Source organism: Cariama cristata, unplaced genomic scaffold (genome assembly GCF_000690535.1).
Source record: "Cariama cristata isolate BGI_N322 unplaced genomic scaffold, ASM69053v1 scaffold10420, whole genome shotgun sequence".
Classification (NCBI taxonomy): Eukaryota; Metazoa; Chordata; class Aves; order Cariamiformes; family Cariamidae; genus Cariama; species Cariama cristata.
The window spans coordinates 5929-27570 of NW_009596392.1; the positions used below are offsets into that span (position 1 = coordinate 5929).

Genomic DNA, 21642 nt, shown 5'->3' on the forward strand with positions numbered 1-21642 from the left:
GAGATGGGATTGTTCAGCCTCGAGAAGGCTCCTGGGAGACCTTATAGTTAATAATATATATGCTTATGTATGTTGGAGCCTTCCAGTACCTAAAGGGGCCTACAAGAAAGCGGGAGAGGGACTTTTTACAAGGGCATGGAGTGATAGGACAAGGGGCAATGGCTTTAAACTGGAAGAGGGAAGATTTAGATGAGGAATAAATTCTTCATGATGAGGGTGGTGAGGCAGTGGCATAGGTTCCCCAGAGAAGTTGTGGATGCGCCATCCCTGGAAGTGTTCAAGAGCAGGTTGGATGGGGCTTTGAGCAACCTGGTCTCATGGAAGGTGTTGCTGCCCATGGCAGGGGGTTGGAACTGGGTGGTCTTTAAGGTTCCTTCCAACCCAAACCGTTCTACGATAAAGAAAAGAATTGGTCCTGTGCTGGATCCTGTTACTTTTTAATTGCTTTTCATGGGATGAGACCATTTACTCATTTTTGCCTTTTGCTTTTGAGACAGTTGTGCAGACTTTTTGCAAACTTCTTTTCATCTTTGGCTCTTCCAAAGCATCCGAAAGCCTGAAGAAGTGTCCCAGACTGGGAGGTGTTACTCGTGGTAGAGTTACTATGTTGTGTTTGTCAGAATGCTGGTGGTGAGTGAGAAGAAACACGTGCGGCTGGCTCTTCTGACCAGACGAGGTTTTGAAAGTTTGCTGAGTCTGTAGCTGTCCTGCAGGAAAAATGATTTCTTATTTGTCAAGTAGAAAAATGGATGTTTTACTGGCTGGTGAACGGTGGCCCAACTGAAAAGCACCTCTCTAGTTGTTTTAACGTTTCATGGGCGTTAAGTTTCAGCTAGGTCCATAAGTTACTCTCATATGCCTTCAGTAAAACAGATTATTAATTAAGATATTCTTCTAGAAAAATCCCTAACCCTGTCAAACTGTTCCCTTTCCAAAATCATAAATAAAACTAATGGTGTCTTGTGGCAGGTAGGTAGTAAATCAGCCATATTTCAAACCAAAGGAAAAGAGGAGATCAACTTTCAGGGCTGAATGGTCTACTTCCAAGCCATGTGCCTCAACCATGGTGGCTTCAGAGCATCTCCTGTTTGAAGCATGTGTTCGTCCTCAGCATGACAAGGTAGCCAGGGTAAAAGGGAATCTATGAAGTGGATGCTTAACATTTAGATTTTGTTAGGGTAAACTCAATACCTTATATAAATGTACATATTTTCATTCTTTTTCTAGTATAGTTACATTTTAAAGCCCTTTTACTGCTACAACTTGAGTTTTCAGTGGATCATATTTTAGCTAGGGATCTCTGCTGTGTTATTCATTATGGTAGTTTTTTAAATGGCTAACTGATGGATCAGTAGTTCCATTATGGTTTCTGCTGTAGACCATGGTTACTCTAGTAGAGCATGCACTAACCTGTTTATACAGGCCTTGAAAAAATAGCTACCACTAGCATCATCAGCTCTGAGAATAACAGAAAACCCAGTATGATTTTTAGTTTGGTATAAGCCTCTAGATAAGTTAATTAGTCACTTCAAATGTTGAGACTCCCTCTCTGTCTGAAGTACGTAGGTTGGCCTGGGAACAGATTATTGAATTACTAGACTGGGCTACATTCATCACATCCACTTGTATGTGTTTTGTTTTGTTTTGTTTTTTTTCTTTAATGACTGTGTCCCTGTGGATTGACAAGAGGTCATTCCCAAGAAGATGGCTTAGAATGCCTGCCGTCTTGGGTGGGTGTGAGCTTTTACATCAGCAAGCAAATGAATTTGTTCATCTTCTGTTTTGAAGTTTCCTTTGTTTTAGTGCTTGGGATTTAATACTTGAGCAGGGATCCCACCCTGAAAGTCCTGGCTGAATTGATGCAGGAATCCTGTTATATATTCTGTTTTATATATAAATATTTGTTATGTATGTTAGAATGTTATGTAAATCAGAATATTAGTTACACCTGCTGTTTCTTGGTTTGAGGTGAGGAAGGAAGAGGGACTATTTCTGCAGGGTTATGAGACAAAAAACAGGGAGCAGGAGGGAATCTGAAAGCACATGGAGAAGGTGGAGCACTGAAAACATGATTTAGAGTGGACTGAGATAGAATATGTGAAAATAAGGAGTGCTTAGTGTAAGTGATGCTTATTTTAGTAATGTTTACTGATCTCCATTCAATGGTTTTCTTCAGTATGAAGACTGTACATGTCAAGAACAAACGCTTGATTTACTGGGGTTCATGTGAATTCTGAATATACTTCAGTTGTCTCTTCCAGTCCTGTAAATGGCAGCTCCTTGCTGCAAAAGATTCTCTTGTACATCAGGAAAACTTAGTTATAATTGTTTGTTTATAAGATATTGAATGTGTGATGGCTGCAGGCTGGTTTTTAACAGAAGGTGGTTTTTTTTTTTCAGTAATAACTGAAATGAGTAATGCTTTCTTTCCTGCTATACAGAGAAACTTTTTAATGTTGGCAGCTTCTTGTACCAAGGGGACTCAACCTATGTGTTCTGTGGCTTAGTTTTTTTTGAGCATTAACTGGAGGTGCAGTTACGTCTTGGGCTTATTGTTGTAGAACAGTGTTTTAATAAAAATGAATTGGAGATTTCTTGTTTGTGGAAGAACCACAAATCAAACAGCTCTGTCCAGAGGCGTGTGATAAGGTGTAGTTTGTAGTATTCAAAACTACTGAAATTGGCATAAGGATATTTAGTGTCAGTTGGTTGCTTAAGAGAGAAATTAGGTAAGGTGTTAAATTTACGTGAGGCATTTGACAGGCACTTGTTCATGAATGCCTGCTTATGCATTTAACGTTAGTGCAAGAAAATTGAAACCCCAGGATTGACAATCTCTGGCATGGGAGAGTGGTCACATAAAACATTAATTCCGATTTATTGCTTTATCTATATGTTTCAAATACTAGCTATAATTTTGAGAACTGACTAGTGATTTGAGGTGCCAGGATTGAGATCCTTTGGGGCCGACTGAGCAGAGAGGAGCAGCCATATAAATGTCAGGCCTCTCTCATGGCTGGTTGTCTCACCCATCGTTTTAGTCAGCTTAACTTAATGCTGAGATCAGTTTGAGCATGTGCTAACCCATGAAGAAAATACAGCACAGTTTAATACATGAATGTCAGACTTCTGGTCTGTGCTGGATGTGAGGGATGCTTTCCTTGTCTCCAGTGACAAAGCATAAAGTAGTGTCTGTCTTTATTCACATTGTATCTATAGCAGTGTTTGCAAAATGAACCTGTGTTTTGAAATGAATTTACCACAGCCCGAATCCTGTAGCTTGTTTCATTATCTGATAATTGCTTAATGTATACTGGAATAGAAGTTGTTGTTTAGATAATGCTGCTTCAAGTTAGTCAACTTCCTATTGTAATCAGAGCTAAATGTATTTGCACCCCTCCTTTCCCGGACCCTCCCAATCTAATTTGCTGCCTACAAAACTGCTGTTGTAGACTCTTAAGCAAAGGTGGAGGGCAGGTACCAACATCTCTGTGTGAATGTGGGGGATTGTCAGGTTTGTAGCCTTGCAGGGAGCTGAGCTGATCTAATGCCTTGCTCTTTGCAGAAAAATGGTGTTCCAGCTTATCAGACCCCTTTGTAAGTCCATGAAATTCAGTAAAGTGGTAGAAAATTGTTTACTCCTCTCCCCGAGTTTTCTCCCTTTTTGATGTGTTAAATCACCCCATGACAGTGTCTGATAGCTGCCTTACTTGTCACAAGATGAGCAGTGACTGGAAATGATGCTTCAGATACTTTATGCTTTCTCTGTGGAGGTGGTGATGCCCCCAAGCACCCTTTAACTCCGCTGGGTCATTAGGATACTTTGTAATCATAAGATCCCTAGGGCCAGCACTGGTAGCTGATCTCTAGGCTGTTCACAGATCTTAGTGGCTTCCGTTGTTTTGAGCTGGAACTTTTTTTGGTTGAAGAAACTATGGTCAGAAATTACAGTTCAAGCCTGACAAAGTGGGTATGGTCTTCTGTAAATAATTATGTCTGAATTGTTGTTGACATTGACTATATGTTCCTATGTACTGAGTGAAGTACTTCTCTGAAATGTTTTACTGTCTTGCTCTTTGAACTGCCAAGAAAGGGCCGCGTACTGAGGTGCCACTGAAAGCTTTTGTGAAAATACCCTCATTCATATGTGGTTTTTTTCCTCTTCCTTTACACCATTTCTTCAAACTGAAATAGTAATGCCAGGAGGTACCCTAGGTAGGTACAAAAATGTTTGACTGACATGGCTGGGTTGGGGGGGGGAGGGGGGACAGTGTTGAAAAGTACATCTTAGAGTGAACCAAAACTGGGCCTTTTGCTGGTGTGAAGAGTCTACAGCAGGGATGTAGTGGTGTGCTTGTCGCAGGAAGCTCCTAAGAATGCCACGTCAGTGACAAAGTCCTTCACTTTATTTTCTCCTTGGAATAATTATTTTTAATAGTTTTAAAGCTGACATTCTGTATATGTGGAAGATAAAGGGGTTTGATGTAAAGTTTGAAATACAAACTCATTTTCAGCCTTAACTTAGTATTATGGTATCTGATATCCTATCAGTATTCCCCAAAACTTTCAGAGCAGGATTACAAGTAGTAATCAGATATGGGTGTTCAGTGTAATAACGGACATGACAACATAAACTGTCAGAGGTTGGGTTTAGACAAAACCACAATATCTTCCTAGTGTGATCCTAATACAGTGTTGCACATCTTGACAATTATGGAATGAAAATAGTTTAAATATAGGTGATCTATTTCAACTTCACAGGCATGAACTTTTGGCCTGATCTACAGACCTGTATTAGACTTAAGGAAGTCAAGGTCCATCTGCATATATTCAGATGTATGTAGACATATGTTCAAATGGAATTGTTATAGAAATAATTAGGAAAGGTCACCTAACAAAGAAGAGAAAACCAGGTAGTCGTTTATTTGCATAATAAATAGGATTTTAGGAGTCCCAGACAAGGACTCCGGTCCTCATTATTTGTAGATGTTCTACAAACACACAGCAAGGAGTATTGTCACCCCAGAAAAGTGTTTGTAGCTCAGGGTGTATCTGGAAAAATGCAAGTTAAAGGAAATTATTTAATAGCAGCTTTCTCTTTCCTATCAACGCTTTTTGTAAGGATAATCTTCCCAGAAGGACTAGTTTGGCACAAATGGAAGAAGGTGGAACGAGCTATCTCTGCTGCTGCCCTTGCCTGCAGGAGGAGGAGGGAATACTCACAATAGGAAGCTTTTCCATCGTCTGTAGCCTATGTCGGTAACAGGCTATTTGTGAGCAGGTCTGGGTTATTCTGGGAAAAGTACTTTTTTTTGCAGTAGTGTAACATAGGAAAGATCAATTTAGACTTTAATATTAGAAATGTGTTTCTAGCCCTGTATGTCATTGTCAATCTTGCAAGAATTGCTGATGTTAGTTGTGAGGTTAGTGCTTGCAAAGTGAGCCTTTACATACCCCTGACCTGAGGTAAACTTAATCATGGTATTAACATATAAATACTGATGTAGTTGAGTTCAAATAGCTATGAATGTAGATGCTATGGAGGGAGGAACCAGTGGTGTAACTGGATCTGCAGAGCTGTGAGACTGCTGCAGTCCTTGGCCGAACTTCAGGAAAGGTCCGTGATTCCTGTGGATGAGCATGAAACATGACGATGTAGTGAAGCACGCTGATGTTCAGCGCCCTGTCCTCAGGTCCTATGCAGCCAGCAGCTTTTTTTTTGTTTTTGTTTGGGAATTATTCTTAGTTGCAATTGTTTTCGCAGTTAGAATAATGTCTTGAATCCATGTGTTCCTAAGGAGCCTTGCCAAATAAGATGCTTATTAACTGCCCAAAGCAGCTTGCAAAATAATCCAAAAATAGCATAGTGACTGGTTACTCTATCACTTTGCTGCAGATCTGATTAGGATAGAGCAGAGTGCCTAAATTTTGCCACATGAGCAGTGTATTAAGTCTTCCAGGAATGCTGACAGGAAAACTGTTTGGGTTTTTGTTTGTTTGTTTTCTTTTTTCTTTTTATAACGTGGGGGTTTTTTTTGGTTAGTTTAAAAGGTAAGATTTGTTTGATATATTTGGGGTAGTTCGATTTTTTTTTTTTAATTTAAAAAAAAAAATATTATTAATGTGTGATCATTGCAGGTCTCTTCCATTCACAAGAAACATCTGGTTGATTAGATAATTTCTTACTCTGCTATTCGTGATAAGGTATCCAACTGTTCATCCTCTTTAGCCTTACCTTTATGAGAAACAGCATTGATTTACAGAAATGTCAGATGTTCTGACTTGAAAATGCATTGAAACTTGTTCTGGGAGAGTGGCAGTGGTACAGTTGTTTTAACATTTTGCATATGGATTTTCAGTATTTTCACACTCAAGTTAGATTTGTATTGTGATTATGTTATTAAACTCTTACTAAAAATCAAAACAAAAACTGAAAAGTGATGCTCACCATGTGCAGAAATAATGAAAGCCCCTGCCTTTTCTTGCTGTGATATAGAACTAAGATGAAAATACTGTATATGAAACAAGATTTTTGTGTGAGACCTTAAATGTGTGAGGTCTCTGGAAGTACAGTTGCAAACCTAAAGAAGAGCAGTAAGAGTTGAAAAGAGTGGTGAAAACAGACTGCACCAATACTACCCAGCATGTACTCTAAGTAAAAGCTGTATTTGTAACTCACTTTAATAAGCAGTGTTTGCGTAATCGATGTTAAAAAAACCCGGACTTTTTTAGATGTTCCTGTAAGGAAAACTTCCTGTTGGGGAGAGAGAAGTTCCATGCGAGTTGGTAGAGTATTTGTGAATGGTGAATTAAAACTCATTTAGATTCAAGAGGTATATTCTTTCAGGTAGTGTCCTCTAAATATGTACAAGTGAGCTTGGGATGGCAGCAGTTGGGGGATAAAACGATCCATGTCTTTACTGAAGTGTCACAAAATGAAGTTTTAAAACTTGCAGTGGCTGAAGAAGGTTGATGCAAGGCTGATGTGCTTACCTTTGCCTGGGTGTTGTCTGACTGTTCCTGAGGCTGAAAGTTAAGGCTTCCCAGAAGCCACTTCCAACGTTTCTGCAGTATTTGTTGTTCCTAAGTGTGGTTGCTTCATTGGTAGGTAGCATTTTTACCCCTTTTGGTATGTCTTCAAAAGGGAGGACTGCTGTTAAATTTAGTGGTGTAATTGAAAAGAAAAAAAAAAGTCCGTTAGCACGTAATATCATTTTTTTTGTCTGTAGTTCTCAACTGTATATAACCAATAGTCACTTATGCACACAGTGGGATTTTCTGCTCATCACCCCATCACATAAACATTGTTCCAATAAGAATAATATTTCTAGCATATTGGTGAGGCAGAATACCTTGTGAACACTTGGGGAGAAAATGAAAACCCCTGAAGTACTCCTGTGGATAAGAGTGAATTTTTCCAGATGTCAGTTTTGCATTAGAGCTTATGCCAGCAGGGAGTCCTTAAACTGGCTAGATGGACATAACCTGGAATTTGAGTTCTACAGAGCGGAGTCTTACTGTAGGGATACATTTTGCTGGGAGTTGTAAACGGCTCTTCTTTCTTTGTAGTAAAAAAGTATATCACTGGTTTAGGTCACTAATTTTCTGCTTGTTTAATGTTCAACTCTTTCTCACAGTGATAGTTCTCTTATTTTTAGGACCGCTGTCTACACTAATCTCGAAATCTTCCTTCTTCAAGCCCTAAGTCATAGTCTGCTGTCTTAACGTTAGTATTTGTGCCTTGGCACACAAGATAAAATACCTGTACGCTAGCCAATATCATGCATATCCATGGAGATATGGAACTCGTATTCTATGTTCCTAAAAGCCCCTCTTTCTCCCTGATGCCCATTGTATTCATATATTAGCGCTGCATTTTACTGAGCACCCACGAATTGACTTGGACACCAGGATATAATGTTACAGAACATTTACATATCAAAAAAGGGGAAGAAGTTAACACAAGTTGCTCTTGAATAGCAGTGCTCTATGTAGCTCTCCAGACTGCTGTTCACACAATGGGGCACTTAATGAATTTGCAGATGGCCTGATTTGATTTTTTTTTTAAAGTATAAACTGTCCCTTCGTTAAGATGTTGTGGAGTGTTGTGTGATAGGGCTGAACGTTATGATAGTTTACTGCTGGCATGAAAAAGATAGGGGGATATATTAGGGGAAAGCAGAGAAAAGAAGATGAGACTGGGCTGTGAAGTGGGAAAAGGCAGCAATGGTTGTATAACGAGCATGTCTCCTTTCTACAGCATATTTAATACACTAATAGTGTTGAACAGATAATGTCTAACTATGAAATAGTGTTTTTATTTTAAAATATTACTGAAAATAGAGGAAACTGTGTCTGACTTTGGGACAGATTCTGAAATGTAGTTCTACTCTCATTAGAGTATGAGTCAGGTATCCTCCTTGTTTACTCTGGCAAACTGTCATAAAACTACGCTGTGTTATGTTGAGTAATTCCATGAGCTTGTATTTGGAGATCATGTGGGCCACTGGTGGGACAGCATTATTGCTGCTCAGTTGGAATACCTGCTTGCTTAATTGTTCTACGTATCTGTTCTTGTCTAGAAAACATTAATGACTGGGTTAATGCTAAGTGCCAGCTTGGAAACAGATGGTTTGTTTTTGACGTTTAGTCAACTATCGTGTTTCTACTCAAAACAAACAAAATCCTTGTGCTACATTAGTTGAAATTACTTTTAAAATAGAACTGAAAAGTATCTTGGGAAACCATTCAGTCCCTCCCTGGCTCTCAGATAGATTCAGCTATACCAAAGTCTGATGACTTTTTTTAATAACAAGGTAGACAAACTTCTGGTCACAAAGATGCTACAGCCTCTTCTGGCAGTCTATTTTGGTGGTTAACTGTCCAAACATGCGTGACATTTTTTTCAGTATTTAATCTCAGTTGCTCTTGCTGTAGTTTAAGATCTTGTTAATTGTAATTTTTACAATAAACTGTTCTTCATGTAGAGCTTTTTCTTTTGTGATTTCAACTACTTTTTCAGTGAGTTGACCAGATGATTTTTATGGTTGTGTCCTATAATCTGTAGAGTTAAAACATGATCATGACAGTACAGTTAAATTATTTTTGTGTTTTTTCTAATGTTTTAGTATAAAACTTCAAAAATGGTAAAATTATTTCTCTAACTTGACAAACAGGTTGAATCATTTATTTTGGACCAAGAAGATCTTGATAACCCAGTACTTAAAACCACGTCGGAGTTATTCTTATCGAGTGCTGCAGAAGGTGGGGACTTGAGAACTGTGGATCCAGAAACACAAGCAAGACTAGAAGCCTTACTGGAGGCAGCAGGTACTTTCTTTGTATAGTTTTTTTTCTGAACTTAACTTGCGCACAGATCTGGCAACCTGTAAATTTTGACACTAGTGAAATATTTGCAAGTCTGGAAATTTACCATGATGTTGGGGAGCAGAACATGGAAAACAAGCTCATAATTCGTACAGGTGTCGAGGGTTGCTTGGTCCACTCTTTCTGTACATACAAAGTTAGAAAAGTTAATTTGAATTAAATGGTATTTCATTGACCAGATGAGATTACATGTGTTATCAGAGGGAGGATTAAAGGAGAGAGAATGGAAGAAAGTAGACATGCTAAAATGACCTTATTTTTTTCTGCTGCTTTGGTTAGTATATAATTATTAATTCATTATTGCAGAAATTTACAGGTGAAATAGATCTTTCTCTGTTTTGACTTTCACAAAAATATTTTTCCGTTCTCTAGTTCTGAGATATGAGTGTTGGAAAATACATATTTCACTTTCATGTTTTGGAACCAGACTAGATAGTGCCACTGAATTTGTGTTCATGATAGTGAACATAGTGCCACTACATTTGTTACTTTCATAGTGAAAGCTTGATTGATTTAGGTCTTTCTAAGTTTGTGACTTGGGTGTTTGCAATGGACTTGAAAATTGTCAGCTTCAAAATTCGAAGAACAAAAAGATGTAAAAACCCTGCTTTGAAACAAATCCTGTTTGATCATTATGAGTGCATACTCAGACTAGTAGTAGTGTGCTGAAATTGGAGTTTTCAGACTTTAACTTTGAACACACTTAAGAGCTAGATAACATAGCATTTATTTGCAGGTGCTTAGATGTAAAGCTTAGTCTTAAAGGAGAACTTTCTGAGGAAGCAAAGGGGGCAAGGGACTCAGGCTTTGGGTTCTCTTTGCATTTTGAATTAGAAAAAAACCCAACTGATTACAGTGTAACTTAGCTTTTGTCAGCAGAAAGTTGCAGCAGCCTAATTAAAGGTGGTCCCCTAAAATTATTTTAACCTGATGTAACTCTTGGGGACCAGACTTTGCTTTGCAGTTAAGTTAGACTGTTCCTGGGATACTCCGGACATTAAGAGAATTTGAGTAACTTTTAAGCACTTTTAAAAATGTAAATCTGTTTCAGTTTCTCTCATGTACCTGATGACTGGTGTGTCCTAAAACCTATTGCTAGCTTTAGAAATTGTCAGTGGAGATGACTGATGGCTGGTGTTACGAGGGCAGTGAGTCTCTGAGGTATGTGCATACATCTAGGCTTGCATTGTTCAAAATGGTTTCACGGTATTTAACAAGTCTGAGAGGTACCATTGCTTCTTGTAATGCCTGTGAGAATGTTTTCTTTAGATTTCTAAGCAGTATTTGGCCATTTGTCCACAGGATTAGATGATTTGTTTTTAATCTGAGGTTTCCATGCTTTGATTCCCCAAGTGCTTGGAGTAGGAATATAGGAAAAAGAGCAGAACAGAAAGAATCTGGAAAGAAGAGCAAATCAAAAAAAGAGGGAGATGGAGTCCCCCCCAAAAAAAGCACTCTCTAAGAAGACTGAACAAAATTAATGCCACTTTATGAATGTGTGAAATCAAAAGACTGAAAACACTCTTGAGCAAGTCCTCTAGTTATGCAGTACTTGTCTTTTCCACTGTGAATTTGAACACTAAAAACATCATTAGGCTAACCTAAAGGAGACACTGAGAATCTGATAGTTTAATTAATAAAAACCATAATTTGAAAGTGATTGAAAAAGAAGCTAGTGTTTCTGGGAGATATTCTAATATCTTCACTGGATTTCTCTGTCTGGTTTGGCTGAAAATACCCTTTCTCACCTTAAGTGAGCTTCTAGGTCTCCATGATGGCAACAAACAAAGCAGCCTAGTGTTGGAACTTGGTTTTGCCAAACGATAAAATGATACAAAGTGATTTCTCCTGCTATTTTAGTCAGGTTTTAGTCCCCAGCATTACGGATAGCTTGCAAAAGTAGATGGCAAAACTATTGCTCGAACAAGTAGTTTAGCTATGGCCTTGTCTGATGTGGTTTCCATATCTAGCAAGAAGCTTGTGCCTCGCCCCCTTAACATGGCAGCAAGTGTAGCCATACGTACATATATGTGTGCACATAATCAGCGGTTAGATTCCATATGTTTCTAGGTCCTCTGAAAACTTGACTGATTAGCTTTAGTTTGGAGAACCATGCTTCCTGCTGTAATCCGTTTAAGCAAAGCACAGGCACTTTGTTAATGAACAACTATCTTTAAACAACTGTCAGTGATTGTGTTATTTCACAAAAAAGCTAGTTTTACATTCTGAAGACTGAGAGACTTCACTGTTCTATGAACATTGTACATATGACTTGCTTTCATCTTCAGAAATCGAAGATAAATTAAAACAACTCAATCCTGTTTTTTGGGAAGTTATCCTAAACAAACCAAGTCTTTTGTATACTTACCTTCAGGTTGACTCCTGATAGCAAAGAAGGGATTTCTGGGTAAAATAACCTATGCAAAGAGAACCATACTGTTTGGAGATGTTTCCATTTTCACAATGTAATTAAAGAGATTCTTAGTATTCTAGCAGTGGATTCATGTTCTGCACTAGATACATTCAGCTCCACTGTTAATTAGGGCACTGTTGATTTCTTAAAATAAAATTCCAGCTCTGAAGAGTCATGGTTCTTTTGTGGACCTTCAGTAAGGTTACCTCTTAAATTTCTCTTTTAGGGACAGTAGTTGACTGCTGGAGGTTGAGAGCTCTTTGCTACTGTGACTGAATGGTTATAGCGTTCAGAGCTCTTGCTCTTCTTGGCTGGTTCCTCCATGGGTCCCTCAACACATATTCTTAAAAGGGCAAACTGGCCTCCAAAAAGTTGGGCAGTTTGACAGGTTAAAGCTGATTTAATTTTTCTGGTCCCACCTTTTATAGGCATCAAGAGGGGAAAATGACTTGCTTATGTAGTGCAGTCCTCTTTCTGGACTACAGGTTGTGTCTTAAAGAGGATAGAGAAAGGTGTTGGTTGACGCATGGGGTCAAATAGAAATCCCAGGTGCCTATTTGGTGTATTCTGCACCCAAAACACAGAATTTCACAGGAAGTTGTAAAATGTCAAAATGTTAATCCCTGCGGTTAAAATGCCCTGTTTGTAGTGTTTCAGCGTGGTTTTGCTGAGTTTTCTGGGATGTGACATAGAATGTTACTGAGCTCATTTTTAACTTGAGGAAATAGCTCAGGTGCCTTTATCCTTTGGACAATGAAGTTTCAAAAAAGCAGATGCAGAGGAAAGTGGTAGAGAAACTTTTCATCTAGCATTGGAGCACTTGATATTCCTGTTGAATATCTACACAGGGAGGAGTTTTGTTTGCAGTGAGTTCTTCATAACTCCTACTACTGTTTATAAAGAGCCTTATGAGGAAAGTCAGGGTATTTTGGAGAGGAATCATGTTCAGCCAAGGGCTTGCTTAATGAAACAGATGTGAGTAGCCCATCCTTACGTTCAATCAGGGAGCAGGATTATATGCATCCTTCTTTTCTGTTGAAATAAAGGATTAAAGGTGACTAGAGGTCCTCATGTAGATGGTTTGGTGCATTTGAGACTTTGGAGGATTAAGTGCAGTGTAAATGGTGAAAGAGAAATCTAGTTTTAATAGTAAGTGTCTGTTAATACCTGATGAATTTCAGTAGTTGATTCAGGCGTGAGGGCCTGATGCTGCTTTTTCGAAAGCTAGTAGGATGGGGGACGGGGAATGGGTTGTGTAGTCTGGAACCGGGGAAGGCAAAAAGTGGAAGTAATCACCTACTTAGTGGAAATACAAAACACAGGTCAAAATATGAATGGGCCCAGATAAAATCTGCCTGCTTTAGGATAAACTGAAAGCATAGAGTGAGATTCAGCAATTGTAAAATTGAATGCTTTCCAGTGAGTGTAGATATCTCTCTATATTTACTCACTTGCCAAGCTATCGACCAAACCAGCTTTTTTTTTTGTGATATGACCAAACCCATTCATTATTCACTAACAGCAAGTGTTTTTTTGATTAAAATAAGGTAAATTATATTTGTTTCCCCCAACATTAGAGGCCTTGAATGTGACAAGAGAGACCTGTGATCCAGCACTACTGGGGACTGAGCCGTGGTCTAAAAGAACAGTTCAAAAGATGCATGGCTTGCTTTCATCCTGCATCAGAGACGCCCCTTGGAAAGTGTCAGAGACTGGGCTAGATAAATTATTTGATCATGTTGTTTATGATCAGTAAGATTCATGTGTGGATCTGGTGTTTTGTAGTGCTGATGAGTGACTTGTGATATAAATGGAGATGGGCATCTAATCTATTAGAAACTTAACCTCTGAAGAGTTATCCAAGCTCTATTTTCAAACTGTAGAAGGCTACAGAAAATGGACGGTTCATGTTTGTCAATCTAGTGGCTGCACCTCTGTGCTCGTGGAAGGTAACAAATACATTTCTAGATCTGTATTGGTGTTCTTGAATAAAAAAAGAAAAAGAGAGTATTTATTGGGGGGAATCTGAGAGCGCGTTGCTGGAATTTGAGCAAAGATGGAACTTTATTGTAAAAATGTAGCAATATCAAATTTGAAGTGTGTTTAGCCGCCTTCCACGTGGCAAAAGTCTCACCTCAGTCCAACTCTTTTGACTGATTTTTTTATTATTATTTTTTTTAAACCAAGAACGTCTTTTCACCCTAATTTGATCCGATCTGAAATACTTGGTGTTACATGGACACAGTATATGGATCAAATAAGTGAAACAGTTTTCATTAAGAAAGTTCAAATAGGCCTCATTCTAGGTGTTTCTTTAGAGATCAAAGCTGTACTACTACTAAAATCACCACTCTCTTGTTAACTGGAAAGCTTTTGCCTTTTGAGATACTGGCACATTTTAGTGACTTGCTCATTTTCTTTCTTCACCATCTAAAGATTCAGAGTGGGAAGGAATATATGGTATGTGAAACATACAGATGTGTTGTGCCTTTGAGTGACTTGGATAAACTGAATTTTATGCATGTAATTGAATTATTAATACTATATTTCTCTGAAGTTTTGCATGATTTAAATATTTTTCTAATATAGTAGGCTTTTAAATTAGGAAAAAGTCTAGTCTAATCCTGCTCTTAGTCAAATTAACTTCCATACTTTGAAAGTGCGTTAAATGTACTAGCTTCATATTTTTTTGGCTCTTTTTCAGTTGGATTTTGCTGTGAAGAACAGTTTCATTGTCGTAACACTTAAATTGATGCTTTTAGGAGTCAGAGAGCTAAGTTAATTTACCAGATCTGAACATTATGCTTTTTGGAATTCTTTGGCAAAGATGATTCTGAAATTTTAACTCTTCTTCAGCAGAGATGGGGAGTGGGAAGAGACAAGACAAGAAGTTAAACTTTTTAATTTGTGAAGTATTAAAACTGGCCAGAGTACTCCTCAATCTCTTAAATTGTCTGCATATTTTTTTATATATATGTATATACATACACACACCCCTGTCTGTATATAATCTCAGAGGTAATCATAGTTAATCAGCCAGTGCTTCACGACCGTACCATAAACAACTTGTGCAATTCTCCTTTTAACATGATTTTTTCCAAAGTCCTGGATGTATATTTTTTTATTAACTCTACTTCTTTCTATTTTATTTCTGCCATATTTTATTTTTCATGCAAGTTGGATCCTTCTGCAAGATAAAATCCCCTTTGCTCTCCTGTTCCAATCTAGGGTTATTCCTGGTTCAAAACTTTTTCCATTCAGTATTGTTTTCAGGACTTCTTATTGTATTAGTGCTTGGAGTAGTCTCAGCCAAAGAAGGAAAGTAGGGAGGGTTTCAGCAAAAAAAAAGCAGCAGTGCTTTATCGAAAGTCCGATGTAATGCCTGAATTGAGATGGAATTTAGCCTGTACCAAGAGGAGATCCTGCTTTTTTTTTTCTTTTTAGTTTTTTTGTTTACGTGTATGTTCCTTCATCCATCAAAGTGAAAATAATTATGTTCAGGCTTTGCAGTGGGGTGCAGAAGCTTACACTGGGCTTTGTGCTACTGCTGGCCATCAGCTCAGAGCTGGCTTTGTAGCACTGTGGTCTGTACTGAGGAGCTGGTACCCCTCACAGGCTACAAGGGGTCTGTTGTGGGACAGCTAGTAAGGCTCTTGTTTGTCTACAGTACATTGAAGCAAGCTTTTATTTTAGTTGTCTTGAGATTTGTGCTAGAGTTGGTAAATAAAGGTATTGTGTAGCAATATTGCAGGTAAGCTACTTATGTGGGTCTGTGATATTAATCAGGTACAGAAAAAAAATAGAACACTAGCTCAAACCACAGGTCGCTTAAAGCTAATATCTGGTAAATATTGCTGTTGACCCAAATGTCTTACCATAGAATGTATCTTATTTGAGTGTGGTATGGTATTTTTTTGTGTCCCTGTGTTTCATTCATATGCATGCTTTCTCTCTAAACAGATGGCTACTGGTATGATCTTTCTTTGCGATACCCCTGAAAGAGGGGAGCATAGATGCTAACCTTGTGAAGTGAAGCAGTTGCTACCCTTGCAAGTTTGAGTTCATCAAAAGTAACTCTTCTCCCTAAGCACATCAGGAGAGTGAGGAAGGAGTGAGCAAGTGGAAAAGCCTGTGTCTCTTGCTTTTATCTCCTGGAAGAAGACTCTCTTAATAGTTTATTTAAAAAAAAAACTTGATTACACAGACTTGGGTTTTGAGTTTGCATTTTTGATTGTTTTCTGCATTTGTCAGTCATGTAGTTTCCTTAGCACATGATGATAAAATCAGAGTTTGGAAGTGTTTGGAACAGAGTTTAAATATTAAGAGAATGCTTCATAGTGTGCAGAAGATCAGATCTGAATCTCCCCACTCAGACTTCAATTTTATTTTTTTCTTTTTTTTTGTGTTTTGAAACTTAATGGCGAAGTGTGGTGGTAGTAACTAGTGCCAGCCACTTAGCTCCATACTAGACAGACTGGTAAGTCAGGTTGGTAATCTGAATGTGTAGCCACCCCTTCTGGGGCTGGTTGGAAGTATACTGTGAGATGTCACATAATTAAATTGGAAGCAGGGCTTAAGCTGTCTAGTTTGTGCTGCGACGAGTGTCTCCAGACGCATGAGAGGAGTGAACTGAGCTCTTGTTGGTGGACCTACAATACGTTGTTCTTCTATCTGTTTTGTAATGTTATTAAATATTTTTTTTTTAAAGTGTCAGAAGCAACAGATTATATTGAGTCATACTTTACAGGATATGGTGTAACAGGTGAATCTGTTGCTTTTTTCAATTGGTAACTCACCTTTGACAAAATACTACTATTGTATATTGAGGAAGTAATTACAATAAACAAGTTTGTAGGAAAACAAATGATAATATAGTATATGCGTAGCATAAATGATGAAATTATGCTTATTTCTAGAAAGTCAAGCTAGTTTTCATCAGATTCATGAAAATAGAGTTATGTAAAATATACTGCCACTCATCTTTGATTCTACTTATGGAAGCAAGTGACTTTTTTGTAACAGGGCGTGAGCACCTTCATTGCCTGTTATAAATTATTTTCTGCCTTTTTAAAGACCTTATTTTGAAAGCTAAGAACTTAAATCTCTTGATTTAAAACAAGCTGTAGTACATTAAGCATTTTGCACAAAAATGGAGTTTATATTCTTTGTGAATATGGAGTATTTAAATACTTGAGGATTCAACACATACTAGGAAACTTTAAAAAAAAAAGTTATTGCATTGCACAAATTTATCCTTGTTTATCCATCAAGAAAATACTTGCGGTGGGAACAAAAGGCACAATGCAGTTCTGTAACGACTTTTTTCCCTGTGTAACAAAGCATTATCTCGAAATCAGCAGTTACTAACTTGTCATTTAGCCATCACCTTTTCCTCAAATTCTGTACAGCTTCTTAAAACTTTTTGAAAAATAGGTCTGGATGTGGTTTTATCTCCTCCTCTTCCTTCTCTCCAGGCAAATTCGGCTGTGCTTTTGCCATTCCTGACGGGTGGCTTTAAGAACTGGTTAGACAAACTATCTCCAGTGCTGGAGGCTCCACAGCATGCCAAGCCAACTGCAGTCCTTAGGATGAGAAGGTTTTTGAGTTATCAGTCTTCAGTTATACATGCTGAAATTAGTAACTTGGGGGTGAATGGGGCACTAAACTGCTTTGGAAGAGCCTCACAAGGGAAGCAAAAAAGTTGTCGTAATAAAGCAACTGGCTTTTTTTTTTAGTGGAGTTGCTTTGGCTGCTTGTTTTATGCATCATTTCAAAGTTCAGTGTTCCATTTTTCAATGCAACCATCCTTAGAACTGACTTGCAGACCGTTATCTTCCTCAATTCTCTCTCTCCCCCCTCCCTCCAATAACATCATATCTTTCTCTGCTCTTAACTCACATTATTTAGACTTTCATCTGCTCTTGTTCTCCTCTGGAGTCTCTCTATGTGATCTCTGTTCTTTGTAGCTTGTTACTCCAAATTAATCATCTTACTCAAGTTGAGCTCTATTGATGCATGGAGAATAGAAGTGTTATTTCACCTGTCCTGCAAGCTGTGCTTTTGTGTTTATTGTTTAAATCTCAGTTTATTGTCTGACTTTTGCCTTTGGTTTACGAGTTGAATTTGACTTTAAATCTACCAATACTTTTCTAAAGAACTGTTCCCTGAACAAATCATTCCTCTGTGTGTGCAGTTGATTATTCCCCTGTGTGTGTGTATATATATATATTTGCTGATACTGCTGTTTAGATATGTCCTTTAAAAAAGCGTCTCGAATCTAAATAGTTATAAAGGCTAAAATTCTGTCTTTACTTTTGAAGTATTACATGGCTTTTGGGTAACAGAGGAAGGCCACAGTAAGCAAGAATATTCTAACCAACCTGGCCTGCCTTCCAGTTGGCTTTGCCTTGTATTGCCAAAAACAAGTGAGCAGCATGTTTTGGAAGGCTTTATAGGGAAAGGAGCATGTAGGAAAATTTAATAATGAAAAGAGGAGAAATTTGCAATGTGACTGTGCTTTGGGCTATTAGCCTTCTCTTATAGTGAACACACTCAGTGCCTGATCTTCCTAAACTGTAGAGACAGAATAAGAGGTAGAACAACTTTATTTTAGTCTTTACACAGATAAGAGCAAAGATCTGTAGAGAAATAATGGAAGAAGTTTACTTAAGTAAAATCTTAATTGGCTGGGCTTTTGCATGCTTGCTATTTGAAGCAGCTCTATCCAGAAGCTGTCCATTGGATTAATGCTTGTTAGAATTTCTCTCTCCATTGTGCTCCAAAGAAGCTCAGTGAAACTTGTACTCTGTGGTACCATGCATTGGATTCTGTGAGCTCTGATGGACAAAAACTCCATCTGAAGAAGCAGAGCTTCAGAGACATGGACCTAGGTGAAAATATGTCTCTTAGTGTGCCTGTGTCATCTTTCTTTTTCATTTTTAAACTGTAGGAGGATGCTACAAAGAATAAAAAGGTGTGGTGGTGTGAGTCCCCTGGACTGTTCTAGTAGAGGGGTGTTTTTTTCTAATGCATTAACAGTAGATGGGATTTGTTCTTTCTTCAAGTTGGATCATGGTAAAATAAACTCTTTCTTTTCTTTCTGAAGACGGTAGCATCCTGATTTTTGGTTGTTTTGTACTCTGTAATCTACTGTGGCATTCCCAGAGATCTTAACTTTCAGAATGTTTTGTTATGCAGTGTGTATGTAACAACAGTATGCTGAAAGGCTGTGGATCTTCCTAGATAGAGGAGAGGTTTTATGAACAGTTTCTCAAATGTTCAGTTTGAAACATGAATTTATACACTTGTCTGTACTATACGCCATTAGGGTGGTGATCTTTTTTTTAGTAGAAGGGATGCACTTGGTCAGCCTCTGAAAATACTTTAGTATTTTGATTTGCCTTGCCATACATAATTGGCATAAACTGTGGGCTAAAGGTCCATGGGCTTCTGGGTTAAGTCGATGGTGTTACTGACCCTCAAAGTTTACTCTTAGTTCTTTACTTGCAAATGTAGAAGTATTTTCAAATTTTTTTCTTTTTTTTTCCCCCCAGATGGTTACTGAAAACTACTGAGCCAGAGCCGTTTTATGACTCAGGAATGCAATTACAGCCCATTTGGACTCAGTTTCCCACTGAATGCTAGTAATTTGGAGAAAAGAGTTCAACTGGGATGTTTGTGTATAAATAGCATTCAAAGATTATTTGGGTTTTCTTCTTCCTGCAGTCATATCCTGGTGTTAATCTCCATAGGGGTATGATACTTTTCCTCCATAAGCCTTAGGTTACTCAAAAAGCACAAGGTAATTTCACTCTTTTGTCCTTCTACCACCAAATAGTTGAGAGTGTGTGTAAAGTAACTTGTTTTCAAAGGTCAGAAGCCCTAAAGTAGATGAGACTTAAAATATTTGGCTTAGTTGGAATGCTAGAAGTCAAGAATAGGAATTTTGTGCACCTTCTTCAACATGAATAATTCTTTTCTTCTCTTGATGTTTCTCGGGGATATGTGGGGTTTTTCTTTGCTCTTTACCCTCCCACAGTGAACGGTACTGTTTCCATGTTCCTCCTTTCCATATTTCAGTAGCAGTCTTGGCTCTTTGAGGTGTATCTTTCAGATTCTTGGTGGCAAGCAATTATCAGACGTCAAATGGGGAAATACTAGTTTTTCTCTCTGATAAGGCACGAAAGGAAGAACCAGGAGTTAAAGAATAATTGCCTTCTGTTAGCCTTAGTATTTTTCTGTAAGATAATGAAAAAAACCTTGTAAGTTTTCCCATACTTTGTTGGCATGAAGTAAAGAATTTATTTTGAAGGTTTTCTTCCAGAGGTGATGATTTCTGCTTCTGGATCGTTTACAAAGTTGCTGCCTTTGTAGTTGTATGGGTAGATATTGTAAGCACTACAGTCTCACCTTAAATAAAATAAATTCCCCTTGGGGTTTCAATACAACTTTGTGTAAGCAACCAGAAGCAATCTGATTCATTTTTTTTCTCAAGTCTCTAGCCTGGATGCTTTCTTGAAATACAGGAATGTCAGAGCTGATGTCCAAAGCTCAGAATTTGAATCCTAGCTACTTTGATTTTTACCAGGGCACTTGATAGATGATACCAATCTTGCATTTTCGTTTAACATACTGTCATCGCAATCCAGTTGAGTGTGCTGGTATGTATGTGTGCCCTCACGCTTTATTTGACAGGGTGTGAGCAGGTGACTGTCTCTAGGGGAGGTATGCTGAGTCTGCCATTTGAGTGTGTGTCCATTTAAAAACTGAACAAAGCCAGACAAACAATTCAGCTTGGGGCTGAGGTTTTCCCTTAGCTAATCACAGTAATACTGGCAAGCATGATACAACTAGAAGAACATTTGTTTTAAGTGCATAAATGTACTTGAATACTTGCTGGTGCTGTGGCCCTGGAAAAGATGTTGCAGGAGGAGGTAGCAAGAGAGGGAAGAGAAGGCTGGCAATGAAAAAGGCATCAGGCACTCAAGTAATTCACTGTGATTTTGCTACCATGGCAAGTTTTTCTGGGTGTGTATCACTGGCTTTTATCTGTGTTAAGGGTGAGAAAAACACCTAAAAAAAAAATTCTCGACTTGGTCATTCAAACAAATTCAAAAAATGAAGTGGTAAGCTCCTATTTACCTGTAATATACAGTACCTTCCATTTAATTCTAGAGAAGCAGCAAAACAAATTAATGTCCGGAGTAATGTACATGTTTATAAACTAGTGCTTAATCCCATCCTTGTCCTTTATAATTTGTGTTAAAGTTAGCATTGAATTAGCATTTTGAATATTCCTCTCAAATGCAAAACCATACATTTTCTTACAAATAAAAACAAGTTAGAAAGGAGGCCTTAGTTGCCGTGGGTAAAAGTGTTTTGTTTTTTTTATTAAAAAAAACACCCAACAAACCAGAACAGACCCCAACACTTTACTGGAGCTGGTAGAATTAACTGTTACTCTGTGACTTCTTTAATAAAAATGCCTGAGTTACTGTCAGGCCTTTTTGTACAATACTCCACTGACTAGAACTAGCACATATACTGATGCAGAATTTTTTTTTCTAAATACTCCAGTATAAATGCCTAGTAGATATTAGATCTTTACAGACTGCAAAAATCTAGAAAAAGAGTAGCTTATGCTGTGGGGATCATCCCTGGCTTGACATGTGCCTTGCAACAGCTGTAGTTACTGGGTTGCAACTGTCCCAGGGTTAGGGCAATTTCTTGGTGAATAATTGTTTTTGCAGTTTCTTACCTAGCAGTCCCTATGGATGTTGGTAAAGTTTTTGGCTTGCTGACTGGGTTTTTTTGTTTGTTTGTGTGTTTGGTGGTGGTTTTTT

The 21642-nt window shown here is 38.1% G+C and overlaps 1 protein-coding gene across 1 annotated transcript in view; it reads left to right on the forward strand.

Moving 5' to 3' along the window:
- Positions 1-1063: 1063 nt before the first annotated feature.
- Positions 1064-21642, forward strand: part of LOC104166083 (ankyrin repeat and KH domain-containing protein 1-like) — a gene marked incomplete at its 3' end in the record, with an annotated part of 48973 nt that continues 28394 nt past the window's right edge. The window contains 2 exon segments of the mRNA XM_009705904.1: positions 1064-1129; positions 9177-9330. Of these exon segments, the coding sequence (XP_009704206.1) occupies positions 1064-1129; positions 9177-9330 (220 nt within the window).